Source organism: Acomys russatus, chromosome 15 (genome assembly GCF_903995435.1).
Source record: "Acomys russatus chromosome 15, mAcoRus1.1, whole genome shotgun sequence".
NCBI classification, from domain to species: domain Eukaryota; kingdom Metazoa; phylum Chordata; class Mammalia; order Rodentia; family Muridae; genus Acomys; species Acomys russatus.
Window position 1 is genome coordinate 37,429,147 of NC_067151.1, and position 11,530 is coordinate 37,440,676.

General features: G+C 42.4%; 1 protein-coding gene across 1 annotated transcript; it reads left to right on the top strand.

Annotated features, from left to right (window-relative positions):
• The first annotated feature begins 5,826 nt into the window (after positions 1 to 5,826).
• P2ry1 (purinergic receptor P2Y1) lies at positions 5,827 to 8,942 on the top strand. Its single transcript, XM_051157237.1, has one exon. The coding sequence runs from the start codon at positions 6,306 to 6,308 to the stop codon at positions 7,413 to 7,415; it is 1,110 nt and encodes a 369-aa protein (XP_051013194.1). The 5' UTR covers positions 5,827 to 6,305; the 3' UTR covers positions 7,416 to 8,942.
• Positions 8,943 to 11,530: the final 2,588 nt, after the last annotated feature.

Here is an 11,530-nt window from a genome sequence, read left to right on the forward strand (position 1 = left end):
TGGAAACAGACTTCCAGGGCCTGCTCTCATCTCTCTAGGAACACTATTTTCTCCCACAGGCACAATTCGCTGTCTCTAGGACATTGAGGGAGTTTTCAAATTGAATTTCATGAGATTCATTCAGTCCTCACATCCTTTCTTCCCTTCCAGTCACAAGCACTGCCACAGAGTCATCTTTTCAGCAGGAGCAGTTTCAGAAGCATTTGGTACATTCATTCCCTGTCTTGATATCTCCTTCCAGCATCAGGAGCTCATGCTGACTATCTCTTGAAATCAGTTGCTTGATTCTACACCAAGGCTCAGAGACACTAGGAATGGAAGCCGCCGTTTTCATTTTCTAATGCTCACTTTATTGTTACACTTCTAGATCCTTCGAAGAAAGTCACTTTGTCAAAGCTGGTTTTGTTTCTTCTGTGCAAGTATCTTCTTGTCAAGATCTCTTTATTATGTTAAAAAAAACATAGAACACATTACAAATAACAATCATATCCACAATACAACACCCGTTACTTATTTTGTATATAGTGTGTGTTAGCACAGCCGAACTACTTTCTAGTCTTATAGCTGTTTTGTGATAGAGGAAGTATCTAATTAAAACATCAACATAGACCTCATTTAATCATGTAGCTCTTAAAAGGCCTTAACTGACTTCTGACCCCCAGTTCTGTCTTCCTCTTTAGACTGCTTTGTTCAATAATGAATCAGTATATGGTATTCATTCTGTATGGCACATACATATATGCTATACTTCAAGACTTTGGGATGCAGTAGCTTCAGATAGGAGAAGTTTCAATAAAGCAGTGCCAAGCAGCATCCTTTCAACCTGCTGCACACTGGCAGTGGTCCAATGAGAAGCTTGAACATCAAAGGGAGCTTGTTACACAAGCAAAGTCTCTCAGTTCACACCGTGTGACACTACACAGGAAGGAGCTTTTACAACCTAATCTGCGTTTGTATCTGTGTCCAAAAATTAATGCCGGGTCTCGAGGTGAGCCGGTACTTCACTCATCACTATGATGTAGTCCACAAGAATGAAAGGTACCTAGCTGCTACATCAGCAATTTATAAATAAGAAAGATAGAAAAATAAAATTAAAAAAAAAAAAACTAGCTTGAGACTCTGAGATCTAGCTGACTTATCACTGAAATCATAAGAAGTGAATGAGTGTTTCTCTACCTGAAGCATGACCTTCTACGCTGATTCTTTTCCAATAAAATTAGTGATTTCTACATTGATTGTTATTTGTTCTGTTTCATTACGCTGCTCTAAAATGGCTATTGGAGCTATTTGTCTTTAACAGTGGGACTGTTTCTTCGGTTACCAAGTTTATTTCTAGAAGAGTGTCTAAAGCTTTGCCTGTTGTAGGGAGACTGGCTTATCCTGCCAGCCCTTGCATAAAAAAATCTAAATTAAACCAGGCGCAGTGGCACAGACCCGTAGTCTCCGCACTTGGGAATCAGAAGCAGGAGGATTGCTTTCAAAATCCCAGCTCAGCCAGGGCTACACAGAGGAAGCTTGCCTCAGAAGAAACAAACAACCTAAACTGAGCACTGGAGGCATGTATTGAACTAATGCAAAGCTTAAGGTTGGTGGTGGGAGACACTGCTGAAAAGTTCCAAGATCAACTCTTTAGTGAGGTGTTCTGCACTGCTCTCCTCACTTTTCCACTCCAACCTTGAACCGTCTTTCTGTCTCCTCTGTTTCTCCCCCTGCTGCGAGTCCTAATGAAATACATTTCAGGAAGCCTACTGATTGATTCCCTGACAAGTGTATAATTGACAGGAGCAGCTGGGCCCTCTTGGCACATGACAATCCTCTCTTTCTTTCAGTTGGTTTCTTATCTAATTCTTTCTATCTTATCTTTCTCTTCTAATCCTCCTTTGTTGTAGGACATCTCTGAGAATTCTTTAGATTTTTTTACTTCCAATATTTCTCCTCTGCTCTTTTTTTTTTTTTTTTTTTTTTTTTTTTTTTACAGGAACATTTTCCTCATTTCCTAAGGTATTTCTTAGAAACCACCATCCTGTTTTATTCCCTGGATGAGGGTCAGAGGGATGTCACGGCCTTACTCTGGACCAAGGCAAAAAAAAGTTGAGTGTCTGCAGAAAACAACCACCATAATTTTCTCCCCAAGAATGTTTTGGGCCTGAAGACTGCTCCTGATGACATTAAACATACCTGCCTCCTGACTCACTCACTGCTCGGCTGTATGCAGTAACCCTGGACCCCTTTTCAACTGTTAAATAATAAACATTGGAGGCCCCAGACCACCTAAGCCCATCTTTCCTCTGACATGTCTATATATGTGTCTGTCATTTCTTCACTCCTTTCTCATGCCCAAGGTCAGGGCTCTGGACGCCATGCATGGATTTTTGTTGCTATGTTGCATGGTAATGTGATAAGCTTTGTATATTTTTGGCATTTTCAAATAAATTCATATCTCTTATAAGCCACTTATATCTCTAAGGGTGGGATGCTGTGATACTTTTCCTTACCCACCCTCTGGGAAATGGTGAACACATTTATAACACATAATAGGTCATTAAGAGGAAAACATCGAGCCGGGCGTGGTGGCGCACACCTTTAATCCCAGCACTTGGGAGGCAGAGGCAGGCGGATTGCTGTGAGTTCGAGGCCAGCCTGGTCTACAAAGTGAGTCCAGGATGGCCAAGGCTACACAGAGAAACCCTGTCTCGAAAAAACAAACAAACAAACAAACAAAAGAGGAAAACATCTATTTTTTTTTTCTAATCAAAGTTTATGTGGTATGGGACTCTGGAAGAACAAAGGCACAGAGCCACAAAGAAAGCAGTCTGCTTTTATACTTAGGTTTGATAAAAATGCCATCAAATGGAAGAGGAACTCTTCTTGTCCTTATCTGCTTAGATTCTTCTGGTGTTCCTGAGTAGCATTTCTTCTGTTAGGGCAGTGTCTGATCATTTTAGGTCTCCCGGTTGGCTAAGGGGCAAAGGACCCTGAGTATAAAACATTCTAGATTCTGTACCTCACTCAAGAGGCAAAGCAGAGGTTATAGGCAGGGGAGGAGGATACCAGAGACATCTCTGAGGACTCTCAGTCTCTAATTCAGACTACTAGGCATGTCAAAGGACAAATACTATTAAGTACCTGAGCCCCAACAAATGTAACTCAAATTCAGTACTAATAAGCAGCCAAGGGCTTGCAGCCTATGTTGGAGGTATTATGGGGTATATATTAATATTATATTTTTAAGGTATATATAATTGTATTCAAATATGAACATAGGCATAACTTGTCTTAGGTGATCTTTTTATTTTTCCTTCATTGAATCTAATTCAATATTTTATAAATAGAAAATTAGTAACAAATGATTGTAGCTTATTCCTCTTATGTACATGTATTTTATTTTAAATATAACTTAAGCATAGTATAAGCACATAGTTAAATATGATCAATGTGAAAATAGTATTTAAAATAATCACTCTTTTTTAAACCCAATTTTAAAATGTTTATGATGCAGTCTGGTTAATTATCTCAGTTCCCCAAAATTCCTCGTAGGTTTTCTGAAAGTAATTACTGCTGTTTGGACCAAAGGTAAATTTCAAAACACTCACATGATGACCTAATGCATCTGCAACAGACTTCTGAGGAAGATTATGTATTGCTTAGATTGCAAACGAAAGATGCAAAGGAGTGAGGAGTCAAGACCTCCTGGATACCCTTGGAATGCTTAGTGGTTTTCCTTTCCCTTCACAGTGGACCATGCTACCCAGCTAGTAACTTGTCAATCAAACACTAAGAAGATCTCTTGAGGCTTAGAATTATGGAATCATATGATTTGAAGACTGGAAAGGAACAGAAAAGATAACACAGCTGTTTCAGAACTGCAGCGCCTTTGCACCTGGGACTGTCCTAGTTTTATCAGCACTCTGCTTTTGGGTTCCATCCAGACTCACATCACCGTTGTGTTCATTCTGTCTGTGTACATACAGCTTTCTGTTCCCATGGAAGTTCTGCTAGGTGGTGTGGAACAAGTTCCTTTCTAGTAACGAAGCAAGGAGCCCAAGGTTTTTCTCTAAGGTTATTTTTGGTTTTTGGTTTTTGGTGTTTTCTATACATTTAGCCTCTCCCCTTCCTCTGTTTGTGTGTGCCCACGCACGCACACACATATATGCTCATGTGCAACAGCCCATGTGCCACCGGAGTGGAGAGGTCAGAGGACAGGTTGTGTGGGTGTCAGCTCTTTCCTTCCACCATGTGCGTTTGGAGAGCAAACTCAGGTCCTCAGGCTTGGTAGTAAGTGTCCCAGGGCCTGTACCAGCTGAGACACTTCACCAACCCCTACTCCTGAGTAATTTTAAGGGAGCAAAGCCATGTAATATATGGGACTATAAAGAAATGGTTATCATATCTAGTTGAAGATATTTCATTCTTGTATTTTTTCTATAAGAGAAATGTGTTTGTTAATATGGAACACAGAATATGCTAATCAGTAAATTGTCAAGAAGTGCTTGGTTCCATTCTTGGGTGGGCCTCTTTAATTATGTCTTTCAAGGAGGAAGCAATACATTAATTTATAATTAAATGTAAACACACTTTTGGAATATACTGCCTGCATTTTTAAAAATGCATTTGGTACCCCAAACTAAGATTTACAATAAGTAAAATAATTACCTTGGTCTCTGTCTCTATTTTTATAATATGCACTAGAGGAACATGTAACTAGGCATAAGAAATAAGATTGGTAACAAAGCCAAACTATACGTTTCTCACTCAACAAATGAACCATCTTTATAAAGCTGTGTTTCATCTTCAGTTTGGTTTTCAATGACTTTTACCATAGTCTCTGATATTTTAATGGTTGTATGTAAGTGGTAAATGGTGGTTTGAGGGCACTTGTCCTTTCCAGCAAGTGTTAGCTATCAAGTAACTAACTGCAGTTGGACCAGGCTTTTAGGTACATTCTCACAATAATAATACCAGAGATGCTGGTGCATTAACTAGTATTTTGCTAAGTAAGTGAAAAAATGGTACTGAGATTAATAATAAAACAAACAACAATAAAAGCAAACAGATATGAAGGGCAGAAAGCGACTTGCCCATGCCGCTTACCACCCTCACTCATTTAGAGCTGGCACCCTCTGGGATGAGCAGGTTCCTACATGCGCTGGGCAAAGCAAGGCGCTGTGCAGGGCCAGGGCGTGCCCACCTGCAAACTGCTGGTTGTCTGGAGCCTGCAAACACCTTGCGAGTTCCGGGAGGCTCTGGAGATGTCTGTCTCAGACTGCTCAACTCAAAGCTTTAGGCAGAATGCTGCCAGCGTCCATAGGATTTTCATGTGTCAGCAACTTCACTTTGCAGAGGTGGCTGGTGGAGCATTGAGGAAACCCCTCCGGCCAAACGGTTGCCAGTAGTCATCGCTACCCCAGCGCACCTTTTGTTCTGACCACTGATTCGAGTAGCAGCGGCTTTGCCAGGCGTGCCGGAGCACCGCGAACCCAGCTTCCAGAGGCCACCTACCGCCCTCACCGCCCAGCCCTGAGCTGGCCGCCCCAAGCTTGCAGGGCGGAGACACGCCCCTCGCCTCCCCGCGGTGCACGGACTCGCCCGGTCTCCCAGGCTCCGCCCACCCTCCAGAGAGCACAGTTCTCTTTCCTGCTCCCTGCACTTGAGACCCAGCGGAGGATCGTGAAGGGCTGCAGCCTTCATGGACGGCGAGCAGGGTGCAGGCTAGTAAGCGAGGGTCGGTGACCACGCATTGTCCAAAAGACACCCCGAGGCTGAGCGCGAGCTGAGTGCTACCGGAAGAAGCGGGCGCGGCGCGGCACGGCGTCCCAGGCAAAGATCGGGGCTTGAAAGGTAGGGAGTGGGCAGATGGCCAGGCAAAGTTGATCCGAGCCAGGAGGGACTTTGTCTGCGCCCTTTCGCCTCTGAGAACCGCCGAGCGACTTGGACTTGACCCCGCAGCACCCCAAGCGCTCTGAACAGTATATCTGCCGCCCTGCGCGGGAGCGCACTTGCAAACTTGCTGGAGGTGCCCCGCGCGTCCTGTTGTGTAACCTCCGCGCCTTCAGCTGGACCGGGAAGTTGCCCGCCGGTCCTCCAGCTTGCTTCAGTCGCAGCCCGGGGCGAATTTCATGGCCCGCGACGAACGCGCGGCCAAAGCCGGCGTGGGCGAGCCCCCTCGCGCTCCGACCCGTGGGGAGCTCTCGCGCGCGGTCCCTTCCCGTGGCCCGCGCCTCGGATGCGCTCAGAGCCTCCCGTCGCTGTCGCTCGCTCACCAGGGTCTGCGTTTCCGAGTTGCTGCCTGAGTTGGAAAGAAGAGGATGACCGAGGTGCCTTGGCTAGCTGTCCCCAATGGGACAGATGCAGTCTTCCTGACTGGTCTGGGCTCGCCTTGGGGAAACAGTACAGTCGCTGCCACTTCAATATTCCGATGTTCCCTGATCAAGACAGGTTTCCAATTTTACTACCTGCCGGGGGTCTACATCTTAGTGTTCATCATCGGCTTCCTTGGCAACAGCGTGGCTATCTGGATGTTCGTTTTCCACATGAAGCCTTGGAGCGGCATCTCCGTGTATATGTTCAACTTGGCCCTGGCTGACTTTTTGTATGTGCTCACCCTGCCAGCCCTCATCTTTTACTACTTCAACAAGACTGACTGGATCTTCGGGGATGCTATGTGCAAGCTGCAGAGATTCATCTTCCATGTAAACCTCTATGGCAGCATTTTGTTCCTCACCTGCATCAGCGCACACAGGTACAGCGGCGTGGTGTACCCACTCAAGTCACTGGGCAGGCTCAAGAAGAAGAATGCCATTTATGTCAGCTTACTGGTGTGGCTCATTGTGGTGGCGGCCATCTCCCCCATTCTCTTCTACTCTGGCACTGGGATTCGGAAAAATAAAACCATCACCTGCTACGATACCACCTCCGATGAGTACCTGCGCAGTTACTTCATTTACAGTATGTGCACAACGGTGGCCATGTTCTGCATCCCCTTGGTGCTGATCTTGGGCTGTTATGGATTAATTGTTAGAGCTTTGATTTACAAAGACTTGGACAACTCTCCTCTCAGAAGGAAATCCATTTACCTGGTGATAATTGTCCTGACTGTGTTTGCTGTGTCTTACATCCCTTTCCACGTGATGAAAACGATGAATTTGCGGGCACGGCTGGATTTCCAGACCCCAGAAATGTGTGATTTCAACGACAGGGTTTATGCCACTTACCAGGTGACAAGGGGTCTAGCAAGTCTCAACAGCTGCGTGGACCCCATTCTTTATTTCTTGGCTGGAGATACTTTCCGAAGGAGACTGTCCCGGGCCACCAGGAAAGCTTCCAGGAGGAGTGAGGCCAATTTGCAATCCAAGAGTGAAGAAATGACTCTCAATATTTTATCTGAGTTCAAGCAGAGTGGAGACACAAGTCTGTGAAGGCACAAGACCCAGACTCCCCAGTTTTGTAACCTGGTAGGCTGCTCATAGAACCAGATGCTTTTCTCCTATTGATGTGAGAGAATGCTTCAAGCAGGGCAAGCAGTGAGTTTAATGAAAGAAGCACCAATCTGACGCCCAAAGCCACCTTTCTCTTCCTTTCCTGTAAGCGCCTTTCTTATTAACAAGATGTATGTGTGATAAGACAGTACTACTAGGTAAACACACACACTCCCTCTCCTTCCATTTAAATCCACGGGCTTTTCTAGTCACAAGATGTGTGCATGTGTAGCAGAGCAATTTTGATATTAAAATTTTCTCTAAGAAAACTGGCCTCTGTTGCTGTGAATAACTCTGGGCACAAACAAATTGAAATCTATACTTTCAAAGATTGTTTGGCACAGTATAATGACGTGCTGGCCAGTCCACTCAGTAATGAGCAGACAGATGCCCGAGGTGCATGACTCTCCATCCCTCATAGGCAGAGATGGAGGCAGATAATGTCTTCGGGGAATTGAATAGAAAAATGAAATCAGTGAACTTTTGTGTGAGGAAAATGAGCATTTCCAGCTATTTCTGGAAAATTGATTAGTGAGCATTTCTTGTTTAATGTTAGATGGTGGGAGGCTGCAGATATTATATCATTGGCAAAATGCATTCAAAATAACTGAAGCGCATGTGTTTTTCTTACAGATATTGTGGACTGTTAGGCTTCCTGGGATTAAAAAAAGAAAAAAAAGTTCTCACTTGCATCACTGCTGTGCAGTGTCTTAGGACTTTGTGGTCCAAGACAACTGTTCACTCACATCTGTGAAAACACTTCTGAAAAATTACAGTTAAATTTTAGACTAAAGGCTGGGTGAAACAGCAGAACTGTTGGGAGAAGAGGGATGCGGGGCAGGACTGTCAGTGTTTCAGAGGGTCATGGCTGACAGCCATTCACACTGCATCTGGGGTGAGGAGAAGCGCTGGGGAAGAAAGATGTCAAACTAAAATAACAGTGGGAACATTCTTTCTCTTTCTTCGAAGTTCTTTAAAACATTTTAAGTGCAGAATGAAAGGGGGAAATAAGGAAGCCACTTAGGTATGCCCAGAGCAGGGAAAGCTGTAATCTTTTAACGATTTGTAATCTTTTGATGACTTTTTAAATGAAAAACATTTGCAAAGATATATAAAGGAAATTAACTTTAAAGTACTTGAGGTATGAAACAGCTGAAGAGTAGGGCATTGAAAATATTCATCAAGCCATTCATAGTTAGGGGATAGCAGTATTTTCTACTCTTGTCTGCTAGAGTGAAATATTCATAAAGTATATTGAATTTTTAAAGTAAATTTCAATGAATAACAAATCACTACATGTATAGCCTTTGAAATGGTAGAAATTTAATTTAATTAAAATAATGAGAAAATAAAGTAGTTACACATAAATAAATAAATGTGATGTGTAAGGAATTTTAGCTGTGAAAGCTAATCCTTATGCAGCCATCTGCTGAGTTAAGTGATGGTTGAAACTGCTTTTAAAGTATTTTCTGATCGTGCACGCGCGCGCACACACACACACACACACACACACACACAGTGTGCCCAATAGGATATAATGAATTTCAAAGTCATTTCTTAAACACACAGGTGACTGGGAATTTGGGCACTCTTTGGAGTGTTTCCACTTGCCCAATCTCTTGTTACTTGGGTCCATGAAGAAAAGTTGAATTTAGCCTTCCTATTTAGTGGTTCTTCTACTCGTTCAACCTTAACATATAGAGGTACAGAAGCCAGCTGAAGAAGACACCGTGTCTGCCTTTTGAAGTTTTCAGAGTTCTCAAGTGGTAAAACTCATGCAACACTTTTTTTTCTTTCAGAACCTTATAAACAAAAGCTAAAATACATCCTTATTAAGTTGACACTTCAAAAATGTTCAGTGACTCAAAAGTAATTTTGTTCAACTGACACACGTCTCACCACTCTATGTGTCTATATGATTTCCTCATTATTTCATACAGTTTTCTCCGTTTGAGGCTCAGGATGCCAGCCTAATGTTGGGTATGTGTTAAATGCACAGTTTCAATTTCCAGAAAGCATTCTTTGGGTGTGTGTTTTGGTGAAGGGACCAGAGTCCTCTTTTACTCCTGGTCATGTTCCTCATTCTGTGGATTGGCCCCAGGTCCTTGTGGATACTACCCAAGAGCTCAACCACTGAGAGAGCCACAGGCTCTAAAGTGTTCTTCCTTAGCTTGCTACATCGTTAAATAGACAATGACTTGTCAACATTGAAATAAGAGTGACTGTGCCAACTTCTTCCAGGTCAAAGGAAGTCCCTGAGATGACCTATGCATGCACAGGTCAGGAAGAAGCAACATTCTGTTGGCCAAAAGACCAGTTTGTGCCCCCTGATGTTCATAAGCATTTCCATAGTAAAGACAGATCTGTTGACATTTGTACGGAAGACATCTAAAACTACAAGATTTAGCAAGTACTAAATGCCACACTACGAAAACGTTTTCATTCCAAGTTCAAGGCTTTGCTGTTGTTTTATGTGGTTATTCCTTACAAAGTGCTGTCTCTGACTCCTTGAGGGTTGCTTTGAACTTACATTGAACTAAAGTGACAAATTAAGAAGAGATTCAGCGCACAAACCAGAATTCAAAATTAAAACTGTGATGTCACCAACTGCAAAGACACTTGAAGCTCAATCTTCATGTACACAAAAGGAGGCAGGGCAGCCACCCGATGCAGCAGGTGCAGTGGTAAATAGGGAAAAGCACACAGCGATCCCCAGGACTCTTCAGTCTCGTCCTTGAATAAAATTCTCATTCAACTGTGGCAATAGATAGGTTGAAACCTGTAAGTTCTACCTACTCAGCCGGGACACTAGCCTGTCTTGATATGACAAATATCAGTCCTTAGCAGCAGCTAGAATTTGACTAATGACAAGACCTAGAAGATGTGATACTGGTAAAATATATTGGCGCTTTTCTTTTGTTGGTCAAATGTAATTTTTGGAATAGTATTTATTGAGTAGATCCATGGGCCTTCAGTTGTATATATTGTAAAACTTCTTTGAAAATACAATATACTGATGTAAATTCTATTTATTGCAATGTATAATATTCAGATGTCACAGTGGCATATTTTACAGTAATATATGATCCTAGATAAAAATGAGAATTACATTTACGGTGTTTGTTTAAATATTAGTACCTTTGAGCCTTTAAGACCAGTTTGTATTTGGATCTGAAAAAAAGATGGAAATCTGTTTTATAATAAGTGTTTCATTTTTTTCCTCGATTTGGATTTGCATGCTTTCCTTTTGTTTAGGGCTCTTGTTATACAGACATGATTTGGTGTTAGATTACTGTAAGACTCAAAGCAAGTGTAGGATATTTTAGATAGCTTATGTATCACACACACACATATATTTATATTACAGAAAGTTTGTGTTGTCTTCTTAGAAGGCTTAGAAGATTGCCCTAACTATGGCCACGGCTTCCACTGCCAAAGGCTAAAGGCTTTGCCTCCTATTCAAAGTTGATGATTACAGAGTTTAGTGAGTTAGGTGCTATGGATGTAAGGCGAGAACTTAAAGACAAACTTTAGTGAAACAGGGAGAAACTGCAACCAGATCTTGAAGCCTTGTATTCTTCCTTAGGTAACACAGTACAATCTGAAACTTCTTTGAGGTGGAGTTTTTACATAATACTACCAACACCTTGAACATTGCTAATGCCTTTTATCTGTTTTCTTCATGCAGTTGGTAACTGTAATGCTAGCATTTTCAGTGATAGCTATATCATGTGGCTGCTAAATTCTGTCACTTTTTTTTTAAATGAAGGTGAATTTGTGTTACTTATCAAAATTTGTGCATTTGAGTTACATTGTTTTAGCGCTTTTGCAGGAAAATTTTTATTTTTTACAATACCTGCAATTTTCATGTACACGAATGAAGCAGATTTCTTTGTGGTTAACAGTGCTATTGAGTGGTATGGAACAGTGTTACTTGGCATTTTGAGCCTTCTCAGGTTTATCTCATCAGTGGTCGCTTAACAAACCCTGCGTTGGTTGTGCATAATCGTCTTTGTAGTAAAGAAGAGGCAAATGTTCTGTAAAAGCACAAGATT

Excerpts from the sequence above, each read along its gene's own strand:
- P2ry1 (XM_051157237.1), top strand. The coding sequence starts at position 6,306 with ATGACCGAGGTGCCTTGGCTAGCTGTCCCCAATGGGACAGATGCAGTC.